The sequence below is a fragment of the Corvus brachyrhynchos genome, unplaced genomic scaffold, assembly GCF_000691975.1.
Source record: "Corvus brachyrhynchos isolate BGI_N302 unplaced genomic scaffold, ASM69197v1 scaffold119, whole genome shotgun sequence".
In the NCBI taxonomy this organism is placed as follows: domain Eukaryota; kingdom Metazoa; phylum Chordata; class Aves; order Passeriformes; family Corvidae; genus Corvus; species Corvus brachyrhynchos.
Genome location: NW_008240054.1, coordinates 420,516 through 435,336, shown reverse-complemented (window position 1 = coordinate 435,336; position 14,821 = coordinate 420,516). Strand labels below are relative to the sequence as shown.

The window sequence follows — 14,821 nt, the reverse complement described above, 5'->3', positions numbered from 1 at the left end:
TACTTACTTGACTGTCAAAATCTGCTTTAAGTATTTTTGACATATCTTTTGAGTATGAAAAAAGAATCTTTTGGGAAGAAGAGGGAGAGCCAGCTTTCAAGAGGAGTGCAACATCAACCTAATTAGTCTAACTGGGTTTAGCAGAATTTGAGATCTGTTTATGTGTTTTCTGGTATATTGCTTAGCAGCACAGCATTGTTTCACTTGAGATAACATTTTCTCATGTGGACTTAGGTGGCATAAAGCAAATGTGTGCAATTTCCTTTTTTTTCTTTTTCCATTGAGGCCTGTTTGCAGAGAGATATTTCTGTACAATCTCCTTCACCTTGTTTTTGATAAGAGAAATTACAGACATGTGTTTGCTATTAGTTTGAGTTCTTGTTTTATTTGGAGGGAACCAGCCTTGATTATGACCTTCTAGCAGAAAGCAGAGTGTGATTCATCCAGGTCCCAGCACTGGCTGGTGCAGAATAGCGGATGAGGAGGAGTCCAGGCAAGGTCGCAGTCACCAGAGAACACCAGAGAACATTCTCATGGCGATATCGTGGCCATTGGCATTTTCATAAAATGCAGAAATCAGCAGCAGCTTCAAAGGGGGAATCCCCATCCTGCTCCTTTTGTTTGTGACCTTGTGTGCACCACAGAGCCTCTGAGTTTTCATGTCACTCCTTTGTATGCTGCGGAGGCCAGAAGACCCCCAGGTTCCCTTGCGAAGCACAGCTGTCGTTCCCAGCCCTGACACTGATTTCAATGCACGTGCTCTATTCGTGGTGGATCAAAAATGAGCAGCACTTCTCTTTAAGGGTCCCTGCATATAGAATGGACTCACGGAGTCCCACAATGGCTTGGGTCAGAAGGGGCCTTAAAGATCATCCAGTTCCAACCCCCTGCCATGGGCAGGGATGCCACTCGCTATCAGGTGGCTCAGGGCCCCATCCAATATATTCAATGAAAGAAATGGCTGAAGAATTGATCTGTTTGTTGGCTGGCATGGAGGCCACCATGACACAGGTGTTTCTTCCCAGCACTTCTCTGCAGACTATCACTCAGGCTGTTAGGGATTGTATTTCAGAAGACAAAATGTAGTTTGTGCAAATGAATAGCAGAGTTATTCCCAATGTCATTTAATTCTGGATAATATCCTGTTAAATATTTAAAAAAGTAGAACCAGCAAGACTAAAGTTTAAACCAGTGAATAATTGCCATTTGCAGAGTGATTGATTTACTGAGAGTTACTGAGTGCTTTAAATATATCTGGGTCAGGTTATCTGCGCTAACCCAAAATTCAGATAGGAGGCTTACGACATGTAGATATGGACTTGTTCGAGTCATGAAGGAAAGTTCTGTCATGTGTTTCCCACACCTCCAGCAAGATATAAAAGTTGAAGGTCTCCAGGATTTTCTTGCGTTCTTACCTTCTGCAGACTCTTGTTCTCATCTGAAAGAAAAATGAAGACATTTGTAAGTATCTCCATTTCTGTTGAACTTTTGATACTGTAAGCTCCTCACTTTTAAAAACAAGGAGATAGAGAAGAAGATGCTCAAGTAAGTGGTACAATACAGTGGTACAGTAATGATCGGTGTGTTGTTTCTTTGGGTGGTTCAGAGGGAAACTTGCATTTCTTGGGTCAGCGAAGTCAGTGGAAGCCTCATTTGAGAAAAGAATGCAGAATTGGTTCCAGAAGGGGGGCTTAGTTATGATCTAATAATTGCAGTTGTAGAGGCAAATCAAGAAGTAACGTGGCATCAAGGAGGGAATTCTGAGAACTGCAGAAATGTAAAGGTTAAGTTATGCTGCTTTTTCAGTTACAGGTAAACAGATAGCAGAAACTCTACAATGAGCAATTTTAGTTGTTTTCAACTAATATACATGCTAAGTGGGTAATTTTTCAAACTGGTGCTACAGCTCCTTCCCTCAGTTCATGGGCTGGGTTTTTTTATGGCACTGCCTGGTGTTTCTGATGACAGAGAAATCTGATTACTTTTACAGGCTGCAGTCCTCATTTGCCTGGGAATCTTTTGGGCTCAGACTTCTGCATTGGACGTAAGTAGAGTGATGAGCCTTGTCCTGCACATGAGCATTTAAAATGTGTTGGATCCCTGGCCAGGGGGAATAGAATAGGAAGAAAACCACAGAAAAAACTAAAACTAAGAAGTTGCTTATTGCCAAGTGTAGAGAAAGAGCTTTTGCCAGAGGTGACAGTCAAGCCAAAAGGTGGTTCTGTGCAGGTGCAAAGTAACAAGAAGTCAGGGGGACAGACGTCTCCTTAGGTCAATCAAACATCTGGAGACTGCTGCCGTCTCCTGCCAGTCCCTGCTGCCGCGCAGAATGACTGGGATGTCCCATACAGTTTTTCCTCAGCCTGGAGAAGGGCCTGTTTCATAACTGACCTCCACCTCAAGAGCCTCCTCAGAGAGCTCCAGGGTTCTTCAGGGATTTAATATTTGCACAAAGCAGAAAGCACTGGGGGTTGTTGCACCTGCTAAAGATGGAAGCCAGGTGATGAACAATGATTTTGTGCTTTTTACCAAAGACCTTTGTGCTGCGAGATCCTGTCAGCAACTATGTCACTGGGACTATGACCATCCACAGCGAGGAGCACATCGTTGATGTCCATGTCCGCTCTGGCGTGTACTCCTCTGATACCATTTTTGACTACACACATGTGAGTAAATCCAAGAGTCTGCCTCAAATCAATCCCTGAGGAAGTTTTCAAAATCAGAAATTATTTTAGTGTATTGTCACCATATCTTGTCCCAGAACACTGCTGCTTTGAAGACTCCCAGCACCTTTCCTCCTCCTTGGCCATCTCCTTTTTTTCACCCATACAATGGGGCAGTTTAAAAGACTTGTAATGAAACCTGTGGTGGCAGTTCCTGGACGTGAGATCACTGACCTCAATGGGGCTGGAGGTGAGGATGGGCTGCCAGCACTCATGGGCAGCAGAAGTCTGTCAGAAATGATGCTTTCAGTCTTAGGGACAGGCACCAGGACAGGCTGGTTCCATTCCCCAAAGGAGATAAAGGAAATGCAGTCATTCCACAGCAGCAGCCTCTGCAGCCTCTGGTGTTCCTTCCAGATTGACCCAAAGAGTAGAGAGAATCAACTAATGTCAGCGTTAGCCATTTCTAATGATTTAACCTTCATTCTTTCCATCGCAGGGGTATATTGCCACCAGGTTGTTTTCACGAAATGCCTGCTTTATCATGAAAATAAAGAAGGAATACATCCCAGAGCTGCGAGAGATTGGACGTCTGGCTTTTGAAAGAGAGGTGACTTTGTGGGGAACCCTTGCTGCTGGCAAGGAAGGCTGGATGGGAGCAGTGTGGCGTGAGGGGGACTGTCCACTCTGCCCCTAAACCAGCTCAGGAATGACTTGTGCTATCTTAGGAATGATGGAGCTGACCTGACAAGATACAGCTTCAAGGGAATATCATGCAGAACATTCTTTTAAGATAATGAACCATCATGGTCCCCCTGCAGTTTAATAGGGGGTTGTCTTGAGCTGTACAATCCCCTGTCCTTGGAACTGATGTAATCTGACTATTTTGAGGTGATCACAATTTAAGTTCAGGCAAACTTTCCTTTTATTCATTGTCCTGCTGATATTTCGACCTTGATATTGCTTAAATTTTTTTTTTTTTCAGAACAGAATGTAGAGATCAATTTACTTTGACCAGATTTTGACTTCCCTATTCAGGCTGAGGTTTCAGGAGACTGGAAGTATTGTCTGGAGGTGGAGTTCTGGTCCATTAGCACATTTACAGCAAAACTTGCTGCCAATTAACATAACTTATTATCGCAGCGATGCAGCTCAGGTTTGCTCTGTTGGCATAAATATCTAGCAAATTTTGTTACTGAATAGATTGAGAATATGGGGTTTTAACGCATTAAGCTTCTTTATCCAATGCTTTTTGTGAGCCAAAGGAAGGTGATTTTAGGTTTGGGAACCTTCTCAAAGGGTGCCCCAGCAGAGTGAAGCTACAGCTACATTTCTGATGGTGTCTAACCTTTTCTTTTCAGACCATGAAGGATGTCTACTCTCCGAATAATGTGTGGGCCCAGTTCCAAGATGGCAGTTCCTGGGTGGGGCATTTGAAAGACTGGGTTCTCTATGGCAAACACATTGAAAATCTCTGCACGGGGCTGCCTCTCTACAAGCTTGTAGCCACTGAAGGTAGGTTACAGATCAGGACATTAGGGCACCTTCCTCCCCTTTTAACCCAAGCCCTCGTGTTACCTTGGAGCTGCACAGACATTTCTTCCTGTTGAGCTACACCACAAAGGTTTTGCCCAATTTTGAGACAAACAGAAGCCTTGAATAGGGCCATAACTGGGGATGGAGATTTGTGTATTTTACATTTTTCCTAGCTGGATACAGGGATCTCATCTGGTGGGGAGATACTGATACTGGGATATATACTGATGTATATACTGATACTGATACTATCCTCATTTTCTTGGGATTTTTTAGCACCAGTGAATGTTGATAACTGTGCCAGTGCCGGAATTCCAAGCATTTTGGGCGTTAAAATCTGTGAAGAACTCATTGCAGCTGGATCTTGACGTTCTTGTTGCTAGGAAATGCCTTGTTTCTTTGCATGTTCAGTGATGTTATGTAACCATGTTCTCCAGCTGGAACAGAACTTGGATGCAAGGCTCAACCTGCCTATGCAAAGCTTTGATGCATAACAAGCCTATGATATACAAATAAATATAATGCTTTAATAAATAAATAGAATGCTTTGTCTGTTTCTTCCATCCAAAACCAGACCAAAATTACTGTGGGCCTTGTGAGCTGCCCTGCAGAAGAAACACATTTCCCTTTGGTCCATTCCTATGCTGAGGCTGCAGCATGGCCCAGACATTGGTTTGTGCTTCATAAAGTGAAGAAACAGAAACAGAACAGATTTTTCCAGTGGAGAACCTCACTTTGGCATCAGCATCCAGGTGCTGGCTCGCCTCATGTAGGATGGCTGGGGGAGGGAGCGAACAGGTGAATGGAGATAAAGGGAGGGAGCCTATCCACGTTTCCTACATCTGCAAAGAGCTTGAATTCTGCAGGCCCAGTGGAAATTTGCAGCATTTTGAATAAGTGCAGAGGGTCAGAGAGATTTTTGTTCTGGGCATTTTCCAAGCCTGGGTAGAGGACACTGTCCCAGCCCTAAAAAATTTGTACCTTGGAATAAAGTTTTCCTTTCACACAATGGCAGGGCACAAAGAGCTGTGACCACTTGCTGAGTGTCCCACGTGCCTTGGAGAGGCCTTTGTGTCAGCAGCGGATGGAAATGCAGGATGGGGCAGTGCTGGTGCCACCTGCCTGCTCTGCTGCAATCCCAGGGAATGGTAGAACTCACACATCCTTCCCACCAGGGCTTGGAAGGGGTGTGTGTTTTGGGGATGAAAACTGAATGTTTACTGTTTATTGCAGCCTTGAATGGCTGCCAGGGGGCAAGACAGTCCTTGGAGAAAAGTGGCCCTAGGCCTGCAGTTTGTTATTTTCAAATCAGACTCCTGGTCAAACCATCTGCTGTTTAATAAAAGAGCATTGCATCACATGGTGAAGCTGTTCTTTTAGATTAATTGTATTCACGACAGGCTGCAGGTTCTTGGTGATCCAAAAAATGTTTCTGGAGGGTCAAACTTTGTTAAATAAATCTAGGAATAGTTTTTCTATGTTCTATGGACCCTGAAACCAGCCTCAATACCTCATTATCTGCCATTTAATTTTGAGTCAGGGAGGTAGTGTTCCTGCCCTTCCTCACAGATGGAAGAATATTGTTTCTAGCTTTAGTTTTGGTTCGTAGTCTCGTGGTACCAGTCAGGCCTGTGAGGAATAGATTTATATCTATTATGTTTGCATTTTGACCGCTCTGTTTGTTGTCTGGTAAATAAAACTTCAGCTCTCCATCTACTCTCACAGCCCCTCCAATGTCCAGGTGTTCAGCTCATGGGAAACTTCTGGGTGCAGCACCTCAGGGGCAAATCTGTTGTGGGGCTGCTGCACAAATCTGTTGTGGTACAGCTCCCAACAAAGAGAGGAGGGAGCACGGGAAGAATCATAAACCACGCGACCCCTGTGGCCATGCTCTGCTTCCCCCACTTTTCCAGAGGATGTTCTGCTCCCACAAGAGCACACGGATGGGCAAATTACAGCTCTGAATTCACAGCCCTTGAGCTGTTGGTATCACCAGCAACCTCAAAGGTCATGCTAGAAAAGGCTGCAAAGCAAAAAGAAATTTATTCTCAATTCAAAATAACTGATTACAAGGCAAACAGGAGTGTACAGCCAGCTCTGAACAAACCAGAGAAAAGGACTTATGCAGGAGAAAGAAGTTGGATATTTTATTTATTGATACTGTATTTGCCCTTGTTATTTCCTGCCATTTCATTCTTTGTTGACTAGGCCACAGTTTACAATATGCTTTATGGACCTGTCTTGGATTATAATTAATCTATTTTTCTTATCTTGCAGGTGCTTGATATTATAACTGGACTACAGGGAAAGACCAAAGAGGTAAAAATCAGCAATAGGTAAAGGGTGCCTGAAGATCATATCCAGCCTGAAGTAACTGTAGTCTGAAAGTGTCAATCTTTAAATCCACCCAGTGTCAGCAAAGGCTCTGCACTGAGTGTTCATGACATGAAGGAAATCACAGAATCAAGATTGGAAAAGGCCTTTAAGGTCATCAAGCGTCAACCCACCACCACCGCCCTGTTCACCACCAGACCATGTCCCCAGGTGCCACATCCACACATTTTTTTGAACACTTCCAGTTCCCTCTCCTCCTGTCCCTGTTCCCTGGGAGCAGAGCACGACCCCCCCGGCTGCCCCCTCCTGTCAGGGAGTTGTGCAGAGCCACAAGGTCCCCCCTGAGCCTCCTTTGCTCCAGGCTGAGCCCCTTTCCCAGCTCCCTCAGCCTCTCCTGGGGCTCCAGCCCCTTCCCAGCTCCGTTCCCATCTCTGGACACGCTCCAGCCCCTCAATGTCCTTCTTGCCATGAGAGGCCCAAAGCTGAATATATTAACATATTAAACCTTTAATTTTATTAATCAGCCAACTTAGGCTCTATCTGATAGAAACATCTGCTGTCCTAGAACTCATTAGGTGTCAGTGGCTTTGTGGGTCGTTTGTTGGTAGAGGATCTTTTTGCATTGTGATCCATGAGATTTTCCAGTGGAATGGATGGAAAATTCCCAGTGATTTCCATGGGCGGCACCCACAGAGCGCTGCAGCCCAGCAGCTGATCCCAGGAACAATGGTGGAGTTGTGTTCCCAGGGCACAAAGCTGAGAGCTCGTCCCGATAACCGCCCAAGGTCAACGTGCAGGTGGATACGGTGGAGCTTGTTGGCGTCGAGCACAAGGTTAACACCTGGAGAGCAGCACAGCCCCTGCGAGTCTGCAGCAGGAGAGGGGCAGGGCTGCCCTGATCCCACCAGCACCAGAACCCAGAGCTCTCACTAAAATGAAAGAGGAGCCAGCGCACGAGCTTAGATCCTAAAGACAGATTGGCTGGAAGGGTCTAGAGAGGGAGTGTCAGGATGGAACTCATTATCTTGAAAGTCACCTGATCTTCCCGAGAGCTCCTCTCCACCAGAGTCACAGGCATGTTCTGGTAGTTTGTCTAACTTCCCAGCCTGGGTTGTTCTGTAAAAAATGGGGAATTTATTTTATGTGGAAGATCAGAGATCACAGAACATTCTGAGTTGGAAGGGACACACTGGAGAGCTCAGTCTGGGTGTGCCTGAGTGAGAATCTGTGTGGGTGTGCACTGGCTGCTTCTGTAAATTAAAACGATATTTATTCCTGGCTGGAATATCAAGATAATGCTGATTGTTTGCTCACAACTTTTTTTCTAAAAGCCTGAAAGGTGTTTGAAGGCATGCCTGGAATCCAAGCCATGGTATCGTTGGATGCCACTGACAGGCAGCAGAAACACGTCAGGCATTCGGGGCAGGCAGGATTAGCCCATCTCTCCTCCTCCTCTCCAGCTCTCTGCAGCTCAGACTTCCTGATCCCTGTGGGCCGGGAACCTCTGTGGTCTCTCACTGCCAAGGACATCAAATTTTCCAGTCACCTGTGCTGCACATTAATCCAAGATGCTTTTACCACTGAGCCCATTACCCTGAGAACCTCCCACCTGCCCAGATTGCCCAGTGTACAGGACAATTTACCAAGGCCAAGGTATGACAACTGCACCATTTGGGTTCATTTCAAAACCAGAGATTAACGTGGAAACTCTTACCCTGTTGAGAAACACCTTTTAAATGAAAGACACAAATCAGGAGGAATGGCAGATTTTCATGTATCTTGTGTGAGAGGTGAAAACAAGTGTTCCAGTGTGCATCAAGTCGTGGAAAGGGACAGTTATTGGTAAGTTTTCCCTCATAGGAAGAATTCCCAGTAGCAGGGAAAAATTAAGCCAGACTGGAGAATCAAGCCTGCTAAATTAAATAGAAATTGTGTCATCTGGGCAGGCCAAAGATGCGAAGGGGTATCTTCATCTGCTGGGTCTTTCCACCCTTTTTGTGCTAACAAGGCATAGACATGAGAGGACAAAAAATCATTCATTTTAGAAGACAAAAATTTGCCCCTGGAGTGTGTGTCTGTAACCACCACGAACTGCAGTGGTCGAGCACTGAACACGGCAAGATCCATGTGCAAGAGGAAAAGAGGACAAATCCCTCACTCCAGTTTCAGTCAAGGTGCCTGATCTTAAATACTCAGATTACAAATCATCAGCAGGTGAGCTGCTCTTACACCATTACTTATTTAAAATAAGTGAATGTCTTGGCTAATGAGCCAGACCAGATTTCCAAGGAATACACCCCAATCCTGGTGTCCATATTTCTTTGTACTCCAGCCAAGCACGGAGTGAGATTTCCATTGTCCACTAGATGGCAAATGGTTACAGCAGCCTCGGGAGTTGGGGTTTTCTGATCGCGGTAGGGACCCAGGCTGGTGAGTGAGCTGTGCTGTCATTAGGCTGGTAAAAGCACCGACTGTGAGCCAACCACAGCTCAAAAACAAAATAGAATTAATCCTGTCCACCTGTTCCCCTGCAAGTAAAAACTGAGTTAGGATACAAAGCATTAGAATTCATTTTTTCATATTTCAAACCCAGCGGAATATTTATTTTCATTTGTAATTATGCCCCATTTGGTGATTACCTGAACTATTTTTTGATTTCTTAATAATTTGAGTTTTTCTCTCTAATGTATGTGTGTGCTTTTATATATCCTATTATTCAATGGGACATTGTGTTTGCGGGAGGTTTATTAATGAAATATTCCCAAGCGCTCTGGAAACACGAGAGGCAAAGACTCACAAGCTCCCATATGAACGAGTGAAATCTTTTCCCTTTCAGAAAAGAGGCCCAGCAGCAGATGAAGCTCAGTCTGACAAAGGCCAGTCCCAAGCTGACCAGGAGCACAGGCAAAGGGAGCAGCCCCAACACTCCTTATCTCTCTCTCCTTATCACCACACTGTTGCCACCAAGAGAAGCCCAAGCAGCTCCTCTGCCCCTGCCCAGTCCTGCTCTGCCAGGCTCTTTCCTCGGGCATGAAGAACCCACAGAGGGATTCTTGTTTCATTTGGGGTTTTTGGAGGGGACCAAGGGCAGAGGGGGCTGGAGGCCTGGCTGGACTTCTGCAGCCAGGTCTGTGCTCCTTCCAGGCATGTCCTGCCAGTCCCAGCACTCCCCACGGCCACATCCTCTGCTGGGTTTAGTGTCTCTCACACTTCTGCAAGTCCTTTTCTGTGCCCTTTTGTGCAGCTCACTAAGAGGCAGCCAGACAAAGGTGATTGGGCAGGTCCCACTTTCTTTAATTTTCTGAGAGTGTGTGCAAAGGGAGGGTGGTGATTCAGACCTACCGAATGGGGACCTCAGGCTGCTCTAGCCATTTTTTGCCGGGTAGAAAAGCAAATGTAGCGTAAAGTTGATCCTTTTGTAGCAGTGCTGAGAGAGGAGAAAACATCTTTTAAAAATCCGTTTGTATTTGCTGGTACTGGGATGAGAACTGATGTGGGCATCGAATCATAAAATCACAGAATCATTAAGGTTTGAGGAGACCTCCGAGATCATCAAGTCCAACCCTCAAAATATATCTGTGATGGAGGGTAGAGGGGTGAGGCAGCACAATGAGTTTTTCTGAGGATGTTCTTGTGACTCAGATGTGTCCCAGGAGGGCCCAGCCTGTCAGCGTGCGGGCTGTGTAAATCCTGCCTGGCACGTTCCAGGTGGGACACTGTGCATCCACGTCCCCCCACAGATGGTCACCTAAGGATCGCCAGGCATTTAAAAACGTGTTTAAGACACAAAAACGTTACGGCTCGAGTCAGCAGGGATCACCAATCCCCTTTCCCACCCCCTGTGAGGGGAAGCAGAGGCTGTTTTCACCTGGAGAAGCTCCGGGAGCAGAGGGGAGGGAGTGCTGGTGTTACACAGCTGGGAGGGAGATCAGCACGACACAGCAAGAAACTGGCAGAGCCAGAGTCTAAAAAGCGGGAGATTGGTTAAAAGTTATCCGGTTAAATTGTGTTTTCATGATCCCGAGCCTCACAAGGGTTCATAGAGCACACAGAGCACCTGAGAAAGAGTAAACTTTGCTCCCCCTAAAACATGTCTCCCCCTAAAACAGTCTCAGGCTGCTGGGGCAGAGACTCACAAACCAAGCTGTGGATCCATGGAATTATTTTCTGCCTGTAAAGACACCTGCATGGAGCTGTTGCCACTGGACCCTCATTTGCTTTGCTTCTTGTGAACTGCTTTCTAAAAGCTGGCAATTAAAAAATGACATTTCAATGTGTTCGTTAAATTTGGAGAGGAATTAGTGCTTCGGTTCATTGTCTCAGATAGATGTAAGACTTTTCCAGGTGAGGAGCATTCAGCAGCTGCCCTGTGAGCTCTGCTCAGAGCCCTGGGGTGCTCTGAGCATCCCAAACAACAAAGTTGCAGAAGCAAGGCCGAGAGGAACAGAACACATTTGCAATTTTTGCTGCAACTGAAGTCAAAATCAGTGAGGTGTTTGAGCCAGTTTCCCTTTAAAAAAAGGATGGAAAAGGCAAAATTTGATATTCAGCTGCATGGCCGTCACAGCAGAGAGAGGCTGCTGACAACCTGAATTTACCCAGTAAAATTCCAGTCATCGAGTTACAGAGAGTAGAATGTAACACACTTTCATCTTTGAATTTTTAAGGCTAAACTTAAAAAAGTATTTTTTAATGAATCAATCTTTTCTACTGTTTTGTACAATTTTCTTTCCCTTTCTGATTCCAACCTGAACATTAAATAAACAGAGCAAATATTAGACAGGCTTGTCTAAGTTTTCCTCATGTTTTGCTGATGTGATTACAAGCTGTTGACTTAGCCATTAATATCTCGTGCTGAGATATCAACTAACACTGCCAGAAAATATTCCACCTCTGCTTAGTACTCAAGTTGTCATTTAAATAATTTCAAGTTATTAATCAAAATTGTCAACAAAACAATTTCTGTTGACCTGAGTCTGGTTTTTTCCCCATTGTTGAAGATTAGGAATCCACAGTTCTCAAACCCAAGGACAAAATACATTTAGTGATTATTCCCAAGAGCTTCGTTCATTTAGGGCTGTGAGAGCTGTTAAATGGAGCTCTCATTAAGGAAAAGAATGGTATCCCTCAAAGAGCCTGCTTGGACATGGGGCTGACAAGGAAAGGGGACAAGTCTGGGAGGTTTCTGAAAGGTTTTGTTCTGCAATCTTGTTTTTGTCAGTGTCACTGGAGCAGCTCAGAGAGTTTCCTGAAGTTTAACACCCACATGAATACCAAAGCACCACAAAATAACTGCATGATGAGAGAAAGAATTTCAAAAATGTAAAATTAAAACTTTCTCTTGACCTTTTTCTGTCAAACTGTTCTGTGAAGGGAGTGTGATAAGAAGGCTGCAGAGTCCAAACCGCTGGGATTAAACAGCAGCTCCTCTCTGTTCATTAGCACTGCTCTCACTTTCTGTGTGAAGATATCAAATAGGAATTGATTTATTTTTGACCATGTCTCACCAGGTTTGAACTAACTGAGGACTGAATTAATAAATTGTGTGACCATAAAAGGTCATTTATTTTAACTTTGAATGACCTTCTAATGTTATTAGAGCCTGCATCCATGCATACCAAGGCATGTACCCAGCTCATGGGAGGGGAGACAAATCAAGAGATTTTGAGACATTTCTCATCCTGTAAATGACGTGAGCAAATAACTTCCTGGCCCTGGAAACACGTGTGCATTTTTATTGCCTGTGTTTGTTCATTTTAAGAATGAGCAGGAGAAAATAAAACCAGGTTCAATGCTGGAATGTGACTGTCTCATGTAAGGATCTGAGAACTTCCTGGGTATCCCTCTCCGACTGCAGGACTGGGCAGTGAACTTGGTGGGTGCCACAAATGTCCCAGTTAAGTGCAAAGCCCACCCAGTCATGGAAGTGGCAGCTCTTCCAAATACCTGCTGGAGGAGCGAGGACACCGGGAGCTGGGACAGCGAGGCCAAGAGCTTGCAGGGCATTTGCTGCACGTGGCTGGCAGGACACTGACAGGAAGGCCATGTACAGCTGTTTTTCCAGCTCTTTCTGTTTCAGTTCCTCAGGCTTTCCACTGGCTTGGAACTCTCAGCTTCCCATCATTTCTCTGTGCTGCCACGTGGCCGCCGACCCACGGCCCAGCCCAGGCTGCTCTGGAGCAAATGCACATGGACAGAGTCCCTTCCCAGAGCCTGGGGCTTCTGCCACCTCCACAGGATTAAAGGAGGGAGGAAAGGGAATTTCCAGTGGCAGTGCAGGCAGTTTGTGTGCCCTGTTGGTTTGTGTGATCCCCATCCTTTCCACTTGCCTGGGAAGAGCTGAGGGAGACGAGCCCTGGGCTCACCACACAAAGCCAGTGGTGCTCCAGGCCAGGAGGAGCTGCTGTCACACGGGTTAAGGAGCTCCCTGGGTCAGGAGGAGCTGGTGTCTCTCAGTTTCAGGAATTCCCTGTCCTTGTGGCTGCCCAGCCTTCTCCCTTTCCCTCTTCTCCCTGATTTTTCTCTTGATTGCACAGGCCATAATGCACTGCCACGTTTCTCCCCCGCCACTCTTTCATTAAATACTATCCTTTCATTTTCCAGTGACGTCTGAAATGGGAATAGAGCCCCTGGGAACAGCCCATTTATGGACAGGGAATCCACAGCAGCCCTGAACCAAGGCAAAGGGAATAAGGACTTAGGCAGATGCAGGAATGGAAACTAATTTTAGTTATTCCATTGCAAGCTCATCACACTGTCAGTGTCACACTCGTCTTTATCTCCCATATCACAGCCAGCAGTTACCTCATGCCACAGCTATCTCCTGACAGGGACCGTTGTGGGGCATTTTTGCAATAATTTCTTCCCTGCATTTTGGAAAACCTCGAATCACATGCCGTGGGTGCTACAGCACGTTTGCATCCCCGTCCTGCTTCCCTGCAATGGTGTGACTGAGGTCCCTGATCAGGGAGCAGCCTTGACCCGAAATTCCTGCACTTCCACAGCTCTTGGGAAGGATATTGGGGTTGTCCGGAATGAATTTTAAGAATTTCTCAGCAAGCTGCTGTCAAGCCAGGCTGAATGTTGAGATGTGTTCCAAGAGCTGTGACAGGGGTGTGTCTCACACCTCCCTGCCCTGTGCAGTGGGGAAGTATGTGGGTTTTTCAGACTGGTCCCAATGTTTTTGTCTATTTAAAGTCACCAGGGTCACTCCTGTTCTCCCATTAAACACACCTCATTCTTCATTAATGTTCTGTTACTGATGGGCAAAAGCCCTCCTGGGGCCGAGTGTGGTGACCTGATTTTCCTGGGTTTCTCAGAGGTTTTAACACAAGAACAAAGTTCCCTTGTGCTGTAATGCAGATTCCTTGTGGGGGCAGGGTGGGACAGGGGAGTTCCTGTGCAGGAATGGGATTCTGAGTTCTGGACACTGAGACACAACTGCTGGCTCTGCTGTCCGTGCCCTCTGCTCCCCTGGAGCCCAAAAGCCCCAAAAGTGGATGGGAGTCCTTCCCTTGTGCAATCTGAAAAGAAATTTTTACCACAGTCCAGCCACAGTTTTACCTGTGATCTTTATATTTGTATACAGGCAGGACAGGCAAACTTCTAATATCCTCTCCCTCTCCAATAGATTATTTATTGAATTGATTTTTTTTCATCAAATATTAAAAAAAAAAACCCAAATAAACAAACAAAAACAGAAGGAGAATTCTAAGGGATATTTTCTTGTCAGTAATTCATCTGCAGTTAATCCAAGAAAAATTCTGTTTCCCTCTACTGAAACCTTAGTTTCTTTGGGTTTGCTTGGTGGTGTTTTCTGAGAGATTTTTTCAGTAGAATCCATTAAAACAAATAAAGAAAAAAGGGGGGAAAGGACCAGAGAAACACTTTTTTCACATTTAAAAAAAAGCCTACTATGTAGGAGCAATCGAATTTAAAAGTCATAATGGAAGTTTTAAGGTGTGGATTGCTGAATGAAAACCCACCTGTGTTTACAGGTGGGGAAATCAGATGTGACATCGTGTAACTGGCAAACTTTGTTCCCTGGGGAACTATTCACGCCCAGAAAGCCCAGGGCACTGGAGCAAACACTGATCACCTTCTCCTGGGCAAGGTTCCCCCTCCGAGGCTGCTCCGAGCCGCTGGGTGAGGCCAGGTGCTCCTCCATGCCGAAAAACAGGCCAAGGAAGGGTGAGGATGCTTCAAAACCACTTCACATTCCTTCTCCCCATTTCCTCTTGCCCAGAGGAGCATCACACCCTCTGCATCCCGTGTATCCCGACCTTGAC

The 14,821-nt window shown here is 45.6% G+C and overlaps 1 protein-coding gene across 1 annotated transcript; it reads left to right on the top strand.

Annotated features, from left to right (window-relative positions):
• Nucleotides 1-1,335: 1,335 nt before the first annotated feature.
• GKN2 (gastrokine 2) lies at nt 1,336-4,737 on the top strand. The gene is made up of 6 exons (XM_017744691.1): nt 1,336-1,461; nt 1,991-2,044; nt 2,535-2,666; nt 3,163-3,273; nt 4,025-4,178; nt 4,476-4,737. The coding sequence occupies exons 1-6, from the start codon at nt 1,450-1,452 to the stop codon at nt 4,565-4,567; spliced, it is 555 nt and encodes a 184-aa protein (XP_017600180.1). The 5' UTR covers nt 1,336-1,449; the 3' UTR covers nt 4,568-4,737.
• The last annotated feature ends 10,084 nt before the right edge of the window (nt 4,738-14,821 follow it).

Excerpts from the sequence above, each read along its gene's own strand:
- GKN2 (XM_017744691.1), top strand. Across the intron at positions 2,667-3,162 it reads CCATTTTTGACTACACACAT|GGGTATATTGCCACCAGGTT; the intron begins GTGAGTAAATCC and ends TTTCCATCGCAG. Across the intron at positions 3,274-4,024 it reads GTCTGGCTTTTGAAAGAGAG|ACCATGAAGGATGTCTACTC; the intron begins GTGACTTTGTGG and ends TTTTCTTTTCAG.